The 19163-nt window shown below is 58.8% G+C and overlaps 1 protein-coding gene across 1 annotated transcript; it reads right to left on the bottom strand.

Annotated features, from left to right (window-relative positions):
- Window positions 1-1962: 1962 nt before the first annotated feature.
- LOC119102444 (chorion peroxidase) lies at window positions 1963-18506 on the bottom strand. The gene is made up of 18 exons (XM_037225808.1): window positions 18438-18506; window positions 17872-17958; window positions 16433-16487; window positions 15687-15922; window positions 15062-15133; window positions 13975-14093; window positions 10234-10331; window positions 9108-9272; window positions 8451-8630; window positions 7989-8179; window positions 7440-7626; window positions 6195-6322; window positions 5655-5857; window positions 4677-4857; window positions 3796-3954; window positions 3038-3227; window positions 2595-2694; window positions 1963-2263 (listed from the first exon to the last, which is right to left on the bottom strand). The coding sequence occupies exons 1-18, from the start codon at window positions 18486-18488 to the stop codon at window positions 2188-2190; spliced, it is 2478 nt and encodes an 825-aa protein (XP_037081703.1). The 5' UTR covers window positions 18489-18506; the 3' UTR covers window positions 1963-2187.
- Between the last annotated feature and the right edge of the window lie 657 nt (window positions 18507-19163).

The raw sequence follows: 19163 nt of genomic DNA, 5'->3' as shown, positions 1-19163 counted from the left end.
TCAGCTCACCCGAGATGGCGGGAGGGTAAGGGTCAGTGGCGGCCACACCAACCGACGTGGTCAGAAGCTGGGGACCACACGGGGCCGGCTGGGGGGGGGGGGGGGGGGGCTCAGCTACTAGACCCTCAGCTCACCCGAGATGGCGGGAGGGTGAGGGTCAGTGGCGGCCACACCAACCGACGTGGTCTGAAGCTGGGGACCACTTGGGGCCGGCTGGGGGGGGGGGGGGGCTCAGCTACTGGAACAGCTCGGACCGCCGCCAAGCCCACTCGGTCCGGCCGGCGGGCCTGGCGGCTGTGGGGGTCAGCGCGCGGCTGCCCGTCGTACTAGCTTCCATGCGGGTCAGGCACACTCACGTGACGTGTTGCCGTGCCGGGGGCGTCGTAGCCAGCTGTGTGTGCACGGGCCATTCCGGTGTAGTGATAGGCTGCAGGGAGCAACATATTCTGCCATTTCGTAGATAGACATGTTTGATAACCGCAGTCACGGACATTTTCCATGGCAAGTGATCTGCCGCGTGGTTCAGCTCCGGGCTTGCGCACAGCATACATATCAGCGACATATCTCTGGATATTCGTGCCGGTTATGTGGGCGCTGTGGCCGCTCGCTTCAGGCCGTGGGCTCGCAGACTGAACTGTGGCGGTGCGCTTGACTCGGCCGCGCAGGGACGGCGTGTGAGGGGCGGGGCGGCACGCTGGGTAGTTCGGACTAGGTCTCCACAGTCTGCAGTCTGTCACCGTCGCATGCGCGGATCTGAACCCGGCACGGACTGAAGTCTGCCCCGGGCGGCCCAGAGCGCCGGCCGCCCGGCGGGCCCAGGTGGTGGCCGGTGTAGCAGTGTCATCTGTCGGTCGCCGGTGGAAGCTCGATTGCCGCGGCGTGGCGGCGGGTGGGATGTGCGCGCCCGTAGTCACGCGCGCCGGCGGAGCTTTGCGGCTGCCGTTACTGCTCTGTGATACACTGTGCCTGGGGACCAGTGCAGTCAGCTGCGCTCTCATCCGCGGCGTCCAATTTCACCGCCTTGTGGTGATCATTGCCGGTTTGCCAAGAACCTGTCGTTTTGTAGGACCTTAGGTTTTGGGCGAAAATGAAAGCAGGTGAAGCCATTTTGCATGAGGGATCATTGTCGACGATAGTTATTTGCTGTGCTTCTGTACCAGCGTTAGTGGCATTTTAGAGGCGGCGTTGGTGACGGTGGACTTTTCTTACCTATATTCAACATTGACGCTGATAAATACAAAACTCGGGTGTCTAGGGTAGAGTGTGCAAAATCCATCACCCAGGGAACTGCACGACCACGGCTCGTGCGCCCTGTCTACATGGCGTACGTTGCCAGCAGCTGTATAGTAGTGGAATGCCCAGCTGTCTGTACCTTTTCTAGCTGTAGCCTGAAAAGTGGGTGTGCCACACCCACGACTGTTGGACCAGTGACGCGTAAAGCACGAGACCGGCTGACTGGGAGTGGCCGGTCCCCTGCTGTCCCTCGTCACACCCGCGGCCGTCGCGAGGGTGGAGGGAGGGGGGGGGGGGAGGGCAGTCTGGCCGGCCGCTGTCCCGTACGAGAGGTGGTCGCCTCTGCCTGCCACGAATCACGCCGAGGCGGACTGTCTGGGCGCAGTGCTCGGGTGGAATGTCTGGGCGGAGTGTCTAGGTGAACTCTCCTGGCGGAGTGCTTGGGTTAAGTACTCGGGCAGAGTGCCCGGATGGAGTGCCCAGACAGAGTGCCCGGGCGGAGTGGTTAGGTCGAGGTCGGATCACACCGTCCGGCATGAGCCGTCCGCCGGGCCGGACCGAACGACGCCCGTCGTCGCCCAGGACAGGCTCGGCGCCGCCGCGCCGGGGCGGGCGGCGTGGAATTCCTTGGGAGACACCGGCTGGCCGGGATACCGATTACTGCCGAAATATTCCGGGGCTTGGTAATGTATTTCACGAGAAATGGATGACTTGAAAAAACGATGTTCGTTTTAGAATAAAGTAGGGTGATTCTGCCTGGTTACGCATCCGCGAAGAACATGTCCATTCCTGACAGCTGTGTGGCCACCTGGCCAGCGGACCGGCTGCGCGTCACTGGGAGCACCTGCGCCCCGTCCCGAGCGTGGCTTCCGGTGAGCTGGGCCGGTCGGCGCCGGGGCGGTCCGCCCCGCACGGTGCCGGCCAGGCTCAGCTGACTCCCGCTGGGCGGAGCCGTCAGCGGCGCGGCAGCACGCTCCGCCAGCTCCTCATCTTCAGCGAGGCTACACGCGAACAGGGCACCGGTGCTCTGCTGAAACAGGGACAGCAGGTAGTCGGGGCCGCGCAGTCTGAAGTGCGTCGGAATCGCATGGTGTTTCCCTCAGCAGCCGCTTCCTTTTCAGTCGCTCGCATCAGTCTTAGCCAACATATCGGAGCTGATCATCATGGCTAAACTTCTCGTCAACATGTCCGGCAACAGCGCTGTATCAAAACGGAACGAGAAACTGTCCACAGACGGTGGACCGGCCAAGCCGCTGTCTTGGGTCACCACTCTGCTGGAGCACGGATCACTACCACAGCCTGGAAAACGCCACTGTCAGGGGCATCTCTGAGCCGACGCCGGCGCGGCCGTCGGGTCTTACCCGGAGCGGAGGAACCCGTTACGCGGCACGGTACGCAGCGCCGGGAACGTGTGGCACAGCACGGAGGACCACGTGGTGGCCTGGATTTCCGCCAGCTGAGCTGCAGCACATCAGCCATCTCCCGTCACAGCGGTGGTCTCGGCCGCACCGAACGTGATAGTCACAAACAACGCGGGGCTGGTCGTCATCAGTGGTGACCGCATCTTTGAAACGCATAGACTCGGGCGACGCGCACGCGCGCCCGAAGCTCTTGCGTCCGTTGACGCACGCGGTATGGGTTTACGGACATATGTAACACAAGAGGACGATTATTTACACATCCCAGGAAGTCGTAAACGTCAGTATATCATGAAGACAGCGGGTTGCTAATGTTAGCCGCACCAGTCTGACAGCTCAGAGACATTTCCTAGACTCCTGTGGGCGGACGCCGGCGCCTCACTCACCCCGGCTGAACATCGAGCCGACGTGGTTGTAAAAGTGCCGGTCGGCGTACTTGAGCCGCGCGAACTGCTCGGCCAGGATGCACTGGAAGGTGGGGCCCAGTATGCCCTCAGCGGCCCGATTCTCGGCGACCCCGGCCACGTACAGGTCAATGTCCTCCACGGACCGGTACACGGAGCGCAGCCGCGATACCTGCGACACGGCACCGGGCGCTGTCGTCACGGGCAGATCAGGGGGACGTGGTGCCGTCACGGGCAGATCAGGGGGGCGTGGTGCCGTCACGGCAGATCAGGGGGACGTGGTGCAGTCACGGACGGATCAGGGGGACGTGGGGACGTAGTTCAGGGGGGCGTGGGGCCGTCACGGGCAGATCGGGGGGACGTGGTGCCGTCACGGGCAGATCAGGGGGACGTGGTGCCGTCACGGCGGATCAGGGAGACGTGGTGCCGTCACGGGCGGATCAGGGGGACATGGTGTCGTCACGGGTAGGTCAGGGGGACGTGGTGCCGTCACGGGCAGATCAGGGGGACGTGGAGGCGTCACGAGCGAGTCACTGGGTCGCGGTGCCCCGCTTGCCACCGTCAAACCGCAGCAACACATGCCTGCAGCATTACAAACAATGAACTCAGCTCTTGGGCCTGTTGGCCAAAACCACTTTTTCTCGGCTTGTCGCTGCTGATGACGCCACACATGGCCTGACGAGCCTGTGTTGGTTGCGAGCCAGCGTGACGGCGCCGGTCCGGCTCGTGGCTGAACTCACGGCGCGCGCCGACATGCCGGCGGCCAGCTGCCGCCAGGTGCTGACGGGCGCCGCCAGGCCAGGACAGGCGGCCCTGAGCGCGGTCCGCGCCTGCACGTAGGTGGTGATACCGTGGTCGCGGCCGCGCTGGATGTTGAGCGCCACCAAGTCCAGACCGTGCTGCCAGAGGGGAGGGGTCACCGACAACACGTTAGACGACGCTTCAGCGGACACTGGACTGCTGCCACGACCGCGCAGTGAGCGCAGGGGCGCATCGCTCTCTCTCTCTCTTCAGCGGACACTGGACTGCTGCCACGACCGCGCAGTGAGCGCGGGGGCGCATCGCTCTCTCTCTTCAGCGGACACTGGACTGTTGCCACGACCGCGCAGTGAGCGCAGGGGCGCATCGCTCTCTCTCTCTCTGAGCATGCCTTTTTAATCAGATGACCGCGTCTGGTTAACTGAGGAAGGAACTGCCGGAACGAAAATGTAGGAACTACTACCCAATGATGCAGTCGCGTTAATTGTTCGCTTCTTTCCGTAACCTGTATAATGGAAGAAAAGCAAACAGCAAGACCGTTTTAATTTCCGGATGATCAGTTATGCCCACTCTAACAGCGTACCAGGAGAGAAGAAGCATCTTTTCACGGGACAGAGATCTTACGTCAGCAACTAAGATTGACATTGGCGTACGGTCCGGTTTGTCGAATGGGTGTTGTAATTCTCAGAGCGTTTCTCACAAAAAATTATGGACAGCTTATCAGGTGTCGCAAACCTGAGAAACACTATTCTGTGTTACGAAAATCACGGCTATCCACCATAACCCGAAGCCACCATGACAGCACCACAATGGGAGAGTCACAAAGCGGGCCACCTGGTCGGCTGCCAGGCGGCGGACTGACCTTGTGCCGGCCGCGGAAAAGCTTGCCGACGATCTCGCCGGAGAACGTAGTGTCCATGGCCTGGCCGGGCTGCTGCACCAGGCTGCGCGCCACGGCCAGTCTCATGCCCCGCTCCTGCAGCCGGGCGCCGGGGCTGAAGAACACGTCACTGAGCCGCACCGGCCGGCTCCCGCCCGCCACCCTGCCGGCAGGCCGGTGGAGGCTGAGTTCGATTCCCGCTGTAGAAAGCTTTCGCCGGCACCAGTTTGAACCAGTCTCGCCGACCGACCGAGCCTGGCTGTTACGTCAACTCGACGGCCTGTGGTGCCAGGGGCGTCTGAGAGCACAGATGTGTGTCCTCGTGTCACTCTGCCAGGGGCCTAGCTCGAGGCCGGGGACTGGAAAGAACAGAGAGTGAACTGACTAAAACTGCTGCCCTGCCACCTTGGCGCTCGCTCCTGTCACTGGCCGCCTAATGAAAGGCTTCGATGTGGACCATTGTGCCGAACAGCAGCGACACGAGCGGACTGTACCGGACAGTCCCGGTGCTTCCCACCGAACAGCTCATATGCGTGAATTGTGGAGCAATACCTTATCCGACCGGCTTTGTTTGGACCCATAACGGACCGCTCCTTCAGTGAAATCCAACCGCGCTGTGTTGTATTGCCACTGGACGACCGCGCTGTGGGGCCCAAGCAGCATTGTCCCTCGCGTGGACCGGTACATATCGCGCCGAGCCGTGAACCCCCATCGCACGCCCCTGTCCAACGACCTCTACCAGACTGTCCCAATGTGTGGACCCCCCCACACAGCTCCTGTGCAAGGACTCATACCAGTCTGTCCCAATGTGTGGACCCCTCCACACAGCTCCTGTACAAGAACTCATACCAGCCTGTCCTCATGTGCGGCCCCCTACCGCACAGGTCCCGTACAAGGGCTCATACCAGCCTGTCCTCATGTGTGGCCCCCAGCGGGTCGCTCCCGCGTGTGGACCCGTACTTGACCACGCCTGACACCAGGGAGTGTCCGAAGCGGAAGGCGGCCGCGGAGAACTCGTTGATGATGCCCGGGTGGAGGGCGGGCATGTAGCGGGCCGGCCGGTCCAGCCGCAGCCTCCGCACCAACGACGGGCCCAGCACGATCGGCAGCCACTCCTCGTACGTGATCTTCTGCATCAGCGCCACATTCAGGGCCCGGGCCTCCTGAAACAGGCGCGTGATCACGTGTGTCGACCGTGGTCAGCACCGGCCGGCGCCCAGCACCTGTCTACGGTACTGTCGTCCGTTTTTTCATGTTCATCTTAAATATTTCACATTGCATCGTTTGTCACTGGGTTAAGGTGCTAGACATTCCATGATAAATAACTTGGGAAGCGGGTTTTTGCTCGAGTCCGTGGCAAATTCAACCCCCGACCAAGCATGCCTCTGTGAGGCTCGAATAAGAGTGGTTAACCTGGCCAAGCCAGCGCCCACGCCATTCTAACAAGGGCAAGCAGTCTGGCACTAGAACACCTGCGTGACTGCGGGCTTGCAACGCTACCTGAAACAGGTCCTCTTCGGACGCGGCTGGGTTCAGCCTCTTCAGACGGTCGGCGATGTGGTTGTGCATGATGGCCCAGATGTTATGCATCAGCGTCAGCGAGATCTGCTCGTTCACGCGCGAGTCGCCTGCGGCCACAACGCACGTCATCGCATGGACGAGCGTCACCAATCATCCGATGAACGGATGAATAAGGCCGTTTGTGTGTGTTGTATATTTTCGAAGCACGTCCTACGACGCACGGAAATTCAGTGCTCCAATGCAGGACGGGCGTCCGGAGGCCGCTCACATTACGCGGGGATCGGTTTTATGGACGGCGTGCGGACTTCAACTGGTGCGCCACGTTTTGAGCGATCTAAACCGGCTGCTCGTCCGTTTTGTGACTGAAAAATACGATAAGAGAGCAGATTGGCTTGGCACTGTGTGATAATGTGTGTGTGCGGCTGTTTGCGCACGACGCGCAGGACTTTTATTCAAATTTTCACCGCGTTCATTTTACCGCAACGGCCATAAAAGAGCAAAATGTACCAGGATGCGCTCAAGGTAAACACAGAAAAGTACAAAAACGCCACTTGTACGTCGGCTTGAGCGTCAGGAAGTAGACGCATTCTGCCCACCTGCCCGGTAGCAGTTCCCTTGCCCACCTTTCCACCTACCCTGTAGCAGTCCCCTGCCCCACCTCTCCACCTGCTCGGTAGCAGTCCGCCCTTCCGTCTCCCCACCTGTTCGGTAATAGCTCCCTGACCCACCTCCCCGCCTGCCCGGTAGCACTCTCCCGCCCCGTCTCCCCACCTGCCCGGTAAAAGCTCCCTGACCCACCTCCCCACCTGCCCGGTAGCAGTCGGCCGTCCCGTCTCTCACCTGCCCGGTAGCACTCTCCCGCCCCGTCTCCCCACCTGCCCGGTAAAAGTTCCCTGACCCACCTCCCCACCTGTTCGGTAGCACTCTCCCACCCCGTTTCCCCAACTGCCCGGTAAAAGTTCCCTGACCCACTTCCCCACCTGCCCGGTAGCAGTCGGCCGTCCCGTCTCCCACCTGCCCGGTAGCACTCTCCCGCCCCGTCTCCCCACCTGCCCGGTAAAAGTTCCCTGACCCACCTCCCCACCTGCCCGGTGGCACTCCCCCGCCCCGTCTCCCCACCTGCCCGGTAAAAGTTCCCTGACCCACCTCCCCACCTGCCCGGTGGCACTCTCCCGCCCCGTTTCCCCAACTGCCCGGTAACACTCTCCCGCCCCATATGCCCACCTGCCCGGTAGCAGATGCCGTTGCCGGCGTTCTCGACGCAGCCCTCGGCACCGTGCGGCAGGCGCGGCAGCCGGCCGTCGCGGGAGAGCCGCAGGCGGCGGGAGCGGCCCCGGCGCAGCTGCGCCAGGCCCGCCAAGTCGCTGCCGTACACGTTGCTGCCATCGATCCAGTGCGTGATTTGGTTCAGCTGAGGGTGGCCGACACACGCCGAGTGACGTCAGGGCGCCACGGATGACCAGAGGCGCCACGCTGCTGCACGCTGCTGTTCTAATGTACGTGACAGCTGACACCGGCTCTGTTAGTGGAACCCAGCGACCTGCTGCGTTTTCTCATGCGAACTATGCAGGACGGGACATGATGATGTCCCGTGATGATGTCCTATGATGATGTCCCTTCCAAGCGAATACGCAGGCAGAGGCGCCTTATCACGCCCTGCCCCAGAGTAACCACACAGCCGCCAGTCCAAACAGCTGACGACGGCGACAGCAGCCGTGCCTGCGCTGGGCGCAGGCTCGGAGGCGCCGCTCAGAGGCGGCGCTGTCCGCCTACCTGCTGGGCCGGCTCATTGACGCAGCTGCGGCCCAGCGCCGGGATGCTGCGCAGGAAGTTGAGGCAGCGCACCCCGTGCCGCGCATAGAACGGGTCATTGGCGGCAACCTCGATGGGGAAACACTCAGGCAGGCGACGTACGACGTCCCGTGGCACGCCGCGCGTGCAGCAGTCCAGGCCGGTCGTCGAGTCTGGAGGCGACGAGCAGTGGCGGTCTGACCGATGGCCGTTCAGTGCCCATACCGTTAGAGCAAGGTCGGAACTTTGGCAATCCAGTGCCAGTCGAGGCAGATGATTTACGGCACACAGCTCAAGGCGGAAGGTTGCCGAGCGAGGAGGGTTCAAAGATACACAACACACACACACACGAGTTTGCGTTGAAGCAAGGCTGGGCTGGGCTGCTCCCGCGCGCAGTCACCCGGCGTCCGTGCGCGCGGTAGTGCCACCCGCGTGCATACTCACTCGACCTCTGGACGGGCACGTGCGTGATGTCGTGGTCCAGGAACTGCCCCCACTGCATCACGGACAGGGTGTGCGTCCGCGAGTCGACGCCCTCGCGGACGCGGGTGCAGCGCGCGCTGATGAGCCTCGCCGACGGCAGCGGCGTGCCGCCGACGCCGGCCGTGCGGGGCTGCAGGATGCCTGCCGGCCGCCGGGACGGCGTCAGGTGAGCGCCGCCGGCGGCGGCCGGTGGCGCCGGCGCGGGACGCGATCGGAGGGGAAGTAATCGGGCGACGGGGCACCTCGCAAGGGAACTAGGGCTCTGCGTTCAGAGGGGAAGTTACACGGGGAGATCACGGGAACGGCATCACTGAACACAATGAAGCATTCGACGTGAACCAAATGAGAGCATGCTTGAGGACACCGTCACTAACTTAGTCATCCAACTCGCGACTGAAAAGCACGGACGCTCTACAACGGTCCAAATTAACGCGTCAACGCATGCGTACGCTCCGGAGTGCACCATTCTGTATCTCCTCCCCTCCCACATCTGAAGCAGCTGAGAGCGAAACCATGTCAAACTTTGCGGCGCATGCGCACGTCGCCACCGCCTGCCGTACGCGGACAGCCGTGGCTGCGACCTCGACGGTGCGGTACGTGACAGGATCGGTGACCGACCGTCGGGGTAGGTGCTGCGGTGGATCCGGATCAGGGGAGTGCCAGCGCTGCCCCATAATGGCTGCGCCTCGTTGTTGCACGTGCCGTCCATGGTGCGATACGGACCGCGACCGCACGACGTGGGTCTCGTAGTGGCGCAGGCGATGCGTGAGGTCTGGCCGGTCCCTGACGATGGCCGAGTGGGCGTCTTACATTGGACGAGATAAGGTGCGGGAGTCAAGCAAGTCAGATGAGCCATTCATATGTGACGCTTTCGGATCGAGGCCCGACACAGCCGACCGCAGTCGTGTGCCGCTGCCTGCCTTTTAAAACATCCGCTGTGGACATCAGCGCTCGAGTAGCGCCTCCCAAAGTGACGTCAGCGTTCCAGAAGCGTCTCCCAAAGGGACGTCAGCGCTCCAGTAACGTCTCCCAAAGTGACATAAGCTCTCCAGTAGCGTCTCCTAAAGTGACGTCAGCGCTCGAGTAGCGCCTCCCAAAGTGACGTCAGTGCTCCAGTAGCGTCTCCCAAAGTGATGTCAGCGCTCCAGTAGCATCTCCCAAAGTGACATAAGCACTCGAATAGCGTCTCCCAAAGTGACATAAGCACTCGAGTAGCGCCTCCCAAAGTGACGTCAGCGCTCCAGTAGCGTCTCCCAAAGTGACATAAGCGCTAGAGTAGCGTCTCCCAAAGTGACATAAGCGCTCGAGTAGCGTCTCCCAAAGTGACGTCAGCGCTCGAGTAGCGCCTCCCAAAGTGACGTCAGCGCTCCAGTAGCGTCTCCCAAAGTGACATAAGCACTCGAGTAGCGTCTCCCAAAGTGACGTCAGCGCCCCAGAAGCGTCTCTCAAAGTGACGTCAACGCTCCAGAAGCGTCTCCCAAAGTGACGTCAGCGCTCCAGTAGTGTCTCCTAAAGTGACATAAGCGTTCGAGTAGCGTCTCCCAAAGTGACGTTAACGCTCGAGTAGCGTCTCCCGAAGCGAAAGTTGCACGCGCACGCTCGTGCAAGTGTCACTTTGGGGCAGCACATAATGGCATGCATTATATCGCCTGGTGTTGGCTATCAAATGAGCACAGGAGTCCCGATGTGCACCGCCGCTTGGCTGGAGCGCCTGCTGTGTAGTCGGCACGTGCCGCCCACTTACTGCTGTCCGTCGGCTGGGCGCTGGCGCCGTTCAGAACGGTCCGAATGGCAGAGGGGTAGATCAGCTCCGACACGGGCAGCTGCTGGCCCTGGCCGAGACTACGGACACAGGCACACCGGCTGTCGGCCCCCGGGTGACGTAACCAGCTCCGACACGGGCAGCTGCTGGCCCTGGCAGAGACTACGGACACTGTCACACCGGCTGCCGGCCCCGAGTGGCGCAACCACGGACTACGGCAAGGCTCGTGAGTAAGGCAGCTTGCAGGCAGCTGTATTCGGGATGGCGTTTAGTGGCCCAATGATCTCGCGTCGCAGTTTTCAGTATCCAGAGCCAAGATCAACAGAGACCAGCGACCAACGAATGACACGTGCTCTTAAGTGTTTTTAGTTGGCTTCAGTCAGGAACCAACGAATGCAGCCTGTCATCCAGCATCGCCCTCTAATATAGAACCTTGGGCTGAGAATGGACCGCGTTCACTCAGCGTGCTTTGGGGGTGGGAAGGAATTGCCTACCGGTTTCTGCTGCGGCTGACATGTTGTAGACTGAGCGCTGGGTAGACGGGTGCCTCTGTCCATAGACGTAGGAACATTTCAAAAAGTGTTGGGGGGCCAAGCTCAGAGCGTACTTTAGGAACGTTTCTGGAAAGCAGGCCCGATGACCGGGGGGGCGGGGGGGATAGAGATGGAGCTTGTTATCGCTCTTTATTAAAATGTCACGGCTGCTATGCTAGATATGCATCCAGAGCTGTTTTTCATTGGTACGCAGTCTTACCCATTCGGCTCATTCATGTCATTCAGGAAATAACAAAATCGACTCATCTATGCTATCCAGCTTCCCAAGATTATTTGTCCATTTCAACATTGCCTTTCTTGGGACGCAAAATTACACGAGAGCGTAGGCATTTTGGGTCATTGAGGGGGTATCTGCCTTCACAGGCTAGTTGCCAAAATACGGCCTGAGCATAGGCTGGTGAGAATTTTGAATGTGAATGGATGGCTCACAGTGTGACAGATTTTTTATGCGCCTTCATTTCGCTGGCTCCTTTTCAAGAGATAAGGCTTGTCACAGCATTTTAGGCAGACACAAATTCGGGAGCTTGAATCTGCCAAGAGCAAGGTGACAAAAGCCCTACAACTGGAGATTCTTCTTTAACAACCAGGCCGCAGAATGGAGGCCCTTCTGAAATGATTTATTTTTCTGAGCCCAGCTCCCGTCCGCCGTCGGCGGCCACTGCCTAGCCCCGGCTATCTTCCGCATGCCTGACTGCGAACTAATCTTATGGCTGCTTTGTTGCATATTTCTGGATCAGCATTGCTACTTACTGGTGTGTGAAGAATGCTGGACACTTGCAATAGTATCTTTTCCCGAATTATCTTCCCTTACACTAGACAACCCCAGAAAAAACCTCCGGGAAGCTGCCTGCCTTATATGTGAACTGGCCCAACGGACATTTAATTGACCATCATTCAACGTAGACTTGATCTGCTGTTGTGTGTAGACAGGGGCGTAGCCAGAGCCTGCCTAAGGAGGAGCGCAGGGTTGACAAAAGCCCCTCTTATGGTGTCCCCCAAAATCCCCGTATATAGCTTACTGTTCACATGAGATACGGTCTTCTTCGTTTCATTATTTTTACCTTGCAACCAGAACAGAAACCAGAAGCTACCGTGAGATCAATTCTGCCTGCATCTTGAAATCAGGCGTTCAACGACTGCATTGAATACATCACTGGTGCCCTCAATTTACAATGGTTTAGTGGCCTCTTTATAAACCGGTAGAATTCAGAAGCTCTGTCAGAATGTTTTATCTGGGTTCTACAGGCATTAAGGACATCACGAAGGTCGATATGTTTGATCGAAATTTGATTATGAAAATTTGGTTGTAAATCGAGTGGTCAACAATGTGCACTAACATGACCAAGCCATGTTTGTCTGGAAATGTTTCACATTCGGGCAGAACTGATAACTGATGCAATTTATGTGACGTGACTTTTTAGCATGCGCGCTCGCAAATCTTAGCAACAAAGGGCTCGGCGCCAGGCGTTGCAGTCTCCGTAGGCCGCGTAGCGTCGGCTCAGCAGCTGATGTTGAGCTGTGGTCAATGGGTGGGCGAAAATGACGACGCTTCTGCGAGAAGCATCTTTGAACGCTCGAGGACATCACATCTTACATTAAGAAGACATTTTGAGCGCATACTTCACGTGTCTTATTTTCAAACCGATAACAATAGACTGGCGCTTAAAGCGCCGCGAAGTGGTGCTGGAATTTGATGATGGAACTGAAAGAGTAAAGGTAGAATCCCCATTTTTGTGTTTCTGTTACTATTAATCTGTCCAGAACACAGATTAACACGGCGCCCGCCGTCTGGCGGCATTGCAGTGGCCGAAACCCTTCGGCTTTACGGATGCTGCAACCCAGGCCATCGCTATCCTTGCTCTCCAGGTTACGGGCGGGCATGTCCAAATCTTTCTGTCATTTTTTCACTTACCCATTCTGAACAAGTGAACGTTCTCAGGCATACATGGAATGACCTTGCTCGTTTTTTAAATTCATTCCGACGCACTCTATTCAACAATAATGAGAGCCCTATTCTACTCAGCAATAGTGAGATCCCTTATTTCCTTCTGCATAAGGGTCCGCTTGAGCAGAACACCAGGGGTACATTACCGGTTCCAGTCAAGGGCCAAAGGACCACTTTGCCCCATCGCGAGGCGTCTTCTGGCTGTCATTCTGGTGACACGGGGCGGGATCTCCCGGTCGATCCGGAGGCCATGAGAAGGATATATCACATCATATTGTCCCCATCCCTGACACGGGAAGTCTTGTGACCCGCGCAGTTGGCTCCGGATCAGCAAAGGAACCCTCATTGACGCAATAACATGCCTGATCGCCGCGGGTGGTCTATTGTCATATATACTACAGTTCCGCGTTTTTTACTTGCTCTTCAGAGATATTGAGGACTCCCTGAACGTAGATTGTGGATGAAATGGGATCCCAAATTTGTATTAACATGGCTAATCCATGTTCGTCTTGAAATGTTCAAGATTCAGCCAGAACTGAATACTGATAAAAACTGCAATATGGTTTTTGAACATGCACGCTCGCAAGTCACAGTAACAACAGCCTCGACGCCCGACCTTACAGCCTCCATGGGCCGCGCGGCGTCAGCCTGTGGCTGTGACACTAAGCGATGGCCAATAAGCAAACGAAAAAGATGACGCATCATGGGGAAGATGCCTGGTGAACTAGGCAAATCGGCATGTACGTTTAACGTGGTGCAAAAGTAAGCTAAACGCAACCTTAATCTGGAAAGTGGGGGGGGGGGGGGAGTTAAAACTGCTGCCTCCCTCGAAAAGTGGGAGGTAAGGCCTCCCTTCCCCCTATTCTTACAACCATGCGTCTGTCAGACGTTTGCTGGGAGCTGTTTGCGGTGCACCGTGAGGATGGTGTGGTTAGGTTAGGTAGGCTTGGGTTACGTTAGGCTAGGTTCGGACGCTTACCGCACTTGTTAACTGCGTGCCATGAGGATGGTGTTCCCTACCAGACGCCTTCTGGGCCTGTTTACTGTGCGCAAGGAGGTTGGTGTTCCCTGCCAGACGCTTTCTGGGCCTGTTAACTGCGCGCAAGGAGGATGGTGTTCCCTGCCAGACGCCTTCTGGGCCTGTTTACTGCGCGCAAGGAGGATGGTGTTCTCTGCCAGACGCTTTCTGGGCCTGTTAACAGCGCGGGGTGTGGTCAGAGTTACCTGGCAGCCACCTGCTGCAGGTTTCGGACGGCCTGGATGCCCTGCCTGATGATGGCCGGGGTGGTGCGGAATTGCAGCAGGCTCACGCCGGATGGTGTCAGCCCACCCACCGTCGACAGCTGCGGTCAGGTCATGTCAGGTCAGGTCAGACCACGGCGTTGGCTCGTGATGGCCAGTTCCGTCGACCGAGCCTGGTGCTGAACCGAGGGGCGCAGACGCTATAACTCACAACAAAGAGCGAGTGTCGGCCGGAATAGGTGGTCTCTCTCGAGATTCAGCACGCCCATTGTAATACAGATGTGACGCTCGCCATCTTACAGAGACTTAAAAGAACGGCATATTGATTGACATTGTTCTAATTGCTGTCGATTTTTTTATGCATCAGTGAATGGAAATGTGACTATTCAGTAAAAAGTCACCAACAAACTGTTTAGAGATGAGACACCTTTGCTAACCCTATTCCTTCACATTCGCCCTTATTCCTCGTGGAATAAACAGGAGAATGGAAATATGAATGCGATATTTCTGTCAAATGCCTTTATTAAAACAAGCCCCAATTGACATTTCACGCATTTTAAACATTTTAAGTGTTCATTTGGATAAAGTCATTGAGCCGAAATATCACATCTCTCTCCCCTCTCTCTCTCTCTCTCTCTCTCTCTCTCTCTCTCTCTCTCTCTCTCTCTCTCTCTCTCTCTCTCTCTCTCTCTCTCTCTCTCTCTCTCTCTCTCTCTCTCTCTCTCTCTCTTTCTCCCTCTCTCTCTCTTTTTTTTTCTCTCTCTCTCTTTATTCTCCCCTTAGTTCTACGAGAAATAAGGCTATTAGCACTGTCTCATTTATATGCACACCACTCCTCGTAAATGCACTTAACGGATTCTAAGCCTTAGATATCAACGGTGAGATGGCTGACGCACGAAGAACGGCTGAGCATATTGTTAAAGGCAACCACTTTATGTATGTATGTCAGTGATGACATTAAGACTGATTTGATGACGGTGGTTTAATCCATATGACATAGCTATGCCACACACCTACAATCCTCCTTGTTTGGGCCATTGTGAGCACATGATGTGCCTTGTTGCCCTACCTGGTTTCTGATGTTGGTGAGCTGCTGGTTCAACTGCCTGAGGGTGTTCGTCATCAGTCTAAGAGTGGATGGCTGTGAAGAAAGTATACATGTGGTAAGCCACTTGGTTGTTAGCTCAGCGCTAAAGGTGTGAAACAAACTCCCATTGAGATTTAACGCATTTCGAACGTTCAAGAAACGGTGCCTCTGGCAGGTGTAGCGACAAAGACAGGGGCGAGGAAGATCTCGTCTTAGGAGAACTGTGATAAAGATGGTGACAAAGCAAGCTGTTTGTTTAAAAGCAGGTTCAATTTCGCTGATGTGATGATAGGCAGCTCTGACTGACCGGTTGACCTGTCGTATCGCAACATTACTCGGGCCAATCTCATGCTCCAGCCGTCTGCTTCCACCTGCAAACTTTGCCCCGGTATTGACCGGGCACGACGCTGCCAGTCCGCCAGCAGCGGGCCGCCGGGCCGGCAGCCGCACGGCCGCCGCCTGCTGGCCCGTACCCGGCGGGCCGACAGGGCCGTCTGACCTGTTGACCAGTGCCTGCTGGCCCGTACCCGGCGGGCCGGCAGGGCCGTCTGACCTGTTGACCGCCGCCTGCTGGCCCGTACCCGGCGGGCCGACAGAGCCGTCTGACCTGTTGACCGGTGCCTGCTGGAGCCGGGAGGGTCACCCGCGGCACAGCCAGGGGTGTCGGGAGGGACGGGAGCAGCCCCGCCGGGTTCGCGGCGGGCGCCGTCGGCAGCTGCGACACTCCCGGCACTGTCGGCAGCTGCTGCGCTCCGGGCACTGTCGGCAGCTGCTGCGCTCCGGGCAGTTGAGCCAGGCCGGGCAGCTGGGTGAGCGTCGATGCCAGATTCTGGACCGGCGCGACTGCAGGGGACAGGGGAGGCATGTGATGACGCGTCTGACGCGGCGCCGCCAGCCCGCGACCAGCGCCGTCCTGACAGCGACGAGCGCGCGCACTGCTCTGGGCGTCGCACCGCGCCGAACGCAGGGCTTCTGGCCGGGCCGCAGGGCGTGGGCGAGCTGCGACGGTGTACAGGGCACGTCACACCAGCGCTCGGTCATTCGACCGCCTGCACTGCCAGCCCCGCAGCACGCATACAGCTCCGCCAGGGGCTCCGTCACGGAGTGGGGACCGCGGCAAGTCATTTTAAAAACAGCGCTCGAATGTACGTTTGTAACTATTGTGTTACGGGTAAAAATGAGACATCGAGACATCGAGACTCTTAGTTTCGAGACATCGCCACCCCGGCCGCAAAATGACGTCATTCGTCAGCAGGCCCGATCATCATCTCGTCGTCAGCTGTTGATCGACGATGGAGCTCACATGCATCCCGCGGCCGCCCGCGTGACCGCCGGGTCAAGGTCGTGACCTACCAGCAGCGGCGGGCGTAGCTGGCGGCCGAGGTAGGGCACCCAGACCCGGCAGCAGCTGAAACAGGGCCGGGGTCAGACGACCGTCACGGCCCCTGTCGCCAGGTCTGTACATCCGCGCGGCACCCCTGTCGCCAGGTCTGTACATCCGTCTGTACATCGGCGCGGTACCCCTGTCGCCAGGTCTGTACATCCGCGCGGCACCCCGGTGTCTGTACATCCGCGCGGCACCCCTGTCGCCAGGTCTGTACATCCGCGCGGTACCCCTGTCACCAGGTATGTACATCCGCACGACACCCCTGTCGCCAGGTCTGTACATCCGCGCGGCATCCCTGTCGCCAGGCGCCGAGCGGGTGTACAGCACGCCGTGAAAGGTCGCGGTGGAGGGACGCCCCGTGTGGTGCTGGTGGGCGGGCCTCGCAACGGCAGCTGAGTCATTTCCGGGCCGTGGACGTGTGTTTGTCTTTCTGTACATATTTAGTTCGAACTTTTTCATAGGATGTATTTCTGGGATCAGTGCCGACGCTAAGCAGTGTTTGTTGCGTAAGCCCTGACACCATGCCGCCATCCAATAGTGAAATCTGGGTCAGCGGAGAATTTTGAATCGAAAGGTCAACGTGCGTAGTGTTCGGCCCGTCCCGTCACGCCCACCACCACCTGACCTTTCGTGCGGCTGCTATCACCAGCTTAGGTCATCCCAGTCAAGGGCAAATTAAGCAGCGCTTAAAGCGACCCGACCCTGCCCTGCCAAATGTAAGTGAACCGGGGGATATACACTGTAACCAACTGAGATACCGGGCGGGGCTTGAAGGAGGATGGTATTTATTCGGTCTAATTATAATTAATTAGTGAGGATTAGATGGTGAGGCTTAATTCATTAATGAGTAAAATTTAATCAATTTGTGGGGCAACAGCAAGGCCACCCGTGAGACCTCAGGTGCCCAGCCTTACCCCGCACAAGCACCTTCTTTGTGCGTACCGGCGGCCGCTCGTGCGGGCCGGAGGTCTAGGCCGGACCGCCCCGGCCAGGGCGGCGCTCTAGGCGGCTCATCACCCTCCTTGTGCGCACAGGCGGCCGCTCGTGCGCGCCGGAGGTCTAGGCCGGACCGCCCCGGCCAGGGCGGCGCTCTAGGCGGCTCATCACCTTCTTTGTGCGCACAGGCGGCCGCTCGTGCGGGCCGGAGGTCTAGGGCGGCGCTCTAGGCGGCTCACCGCCGGTGCCCGCTGCATGCCGTAGTGGGACGGATTTGCGCCAATCGGGTGAGGCCGTGAGTAAAGGAAGCGAGTCCACATCTGGAGATGGACTGTTCACGTCTGAGAACGACAAACGGCGCACACCCTTTGCCACGATCGCCATGCGTCATCATGTGCATGGCGCCATGGCACTATGTGCACGCTAATGGAACTGGCCGGGTATGAGCGCATACAACGCGCTTTCTCACCGTTTGAGTCAATTGCGGGAGTCCGAGGAGTTGACACATCACGCTCTCCAGGCCTATCGTCGTCAACACCAAGACCACGCACGCGATCTGAAATTAGACTGGTGTTTAATGGCCTGTGGCGCGAAGCTTGCAGACCCAGCGACCAGCTTCAGATAACGTTCCTCGGCGGCTCGCTTCTGCCTGCAGCACTGTAAGGCTGACACCCGAAGCAACATCACACCAGAGAGCCGATAGACCGTGTGATAAAACGATACCTGCCCGCTCACTGAGCCGTTGAAACGCACGGCCGAGCCGGCAGAGGGTAAACCTCCTTCCTGCTCCTCTTGGTCACGTTTGTACAGACCCAAAAGGCATACCACGATTACGATAGACACCTGACGCCATGTGCGCACCAACAGATGGCTCCACCATCGCACCGATATTCAGCAATTTCACCACAGAGCACGCAACGCGACGGGACATCGCGGCCTGTGCGCATCTGTCCCACGCCAGCGTGCCCGTCGATGTTCCCACGAGACCTGACCGGGCGGTGACCGGTGAGCGCGCCCGAGAGCCATGACACGTACCGCCGGGAGTGGACGAGCCTCCATGGCGCGGCGATGCGCGCGCCGCGGCATCACGACTGCCTGCGAGAGCCGCCGCAGGGACACAGCGTCGGCCCGCCGTCACAGCCGTCCCGACCAAGGACAGCCGAACAAATGTCGCCAGATCGAGCCGTCAATCACGGCGCGAGCGGGGCTCCGGCGGCGCGGCCGTGGGTGTGGCGGCTCCGGCGACGCGGCGGCGCGGCGGCGTCGGCGCACGTGAAGCACGTCGCGGCGCCTCTGCCATGGCGTACCACCCACCGCATTCGCCATATCAGTGCTCAGGAGCCACCTCGCAACCGGGATTTGAACCCGGGCCCCCACGCGGGAGTCCGGCGCGCTAACCACTCGGCCGTTACGCCTCCTGGGTGCGCTAACCACTCGGCCGTTACGCCTCCTGGGCGCGGCAACCACTCGGTCATTAAGCCTCCTACTGGTCGTTAGTGAAGGCGGTCTTTCAATGAGGCAGCTATAGATAATTCATCTCTTTCAGTAACGCCGCGGCCATGCGTTCGACGGGTGCTGACGCCTGGCGTGCCAGGTAGCTCGTCTCCCCTATGCAATGCCATCGCAGTCTGGGGCTGGCTATTGTAAGTCAGGACGTATTGTAACGACAAAGGCTTACACGAGAACCACTCAGCCGCGAACATCAGCGCCCACACAGCTGACGTGTCCTGCAAACATCAACGTCCACCTAGCTGATGTGTC

The sequence above is a fragment of the Pollicipes pollicipes genome, unplaced genomic scaffold (assembly GCF_011947565.3).
Source record: "Pollicipes pollicipes isolate AB1234 unplaced genomic scaffold, Ppol_2.1 Scaffold_5724;HRSCAF=6776_pilon_pilon_pilon, whole genome shotgun sequence".
Lineage (NCBI taxonomy): Eukaryota > Metazoa > Arthropoda > Thecostraca > Pollicipedomorpha > Pollicipedidae > Pollicipes > Pollicipes pollicipes.
The sequence above is the reverse complement of the archived record's forward strand: the minus strand, read 5'-3'. Positions and strand labels throughout refer to the sequence as shown.

Excerpts from the sequence above, each read along its gene's own strand:
- LOC119102444 (XM_037225808.1), bottom strand. The coding sequence starts at position 18,488 with ATGCCGCGGCGCGCGCATCGCCGCGCCATGGAGGCTCGTCCACTCCCG. Across the intron at positions 8,180-8,450 it reads CGTGCCCGTCCAGAGGTCGA|ACTCGACGACCGGCCTGGAC; the intron begins GTGAGTATGCAC and ends CGTCGCCTCCAG. Across the intron at positions 7,627-7,988 it reads TCAATGAGCCGGCCCAGCAG|CTGAACCAAATCACGCACTG; the intron begins GTAGGCGGACAG and ends GGCCACCCTCAG.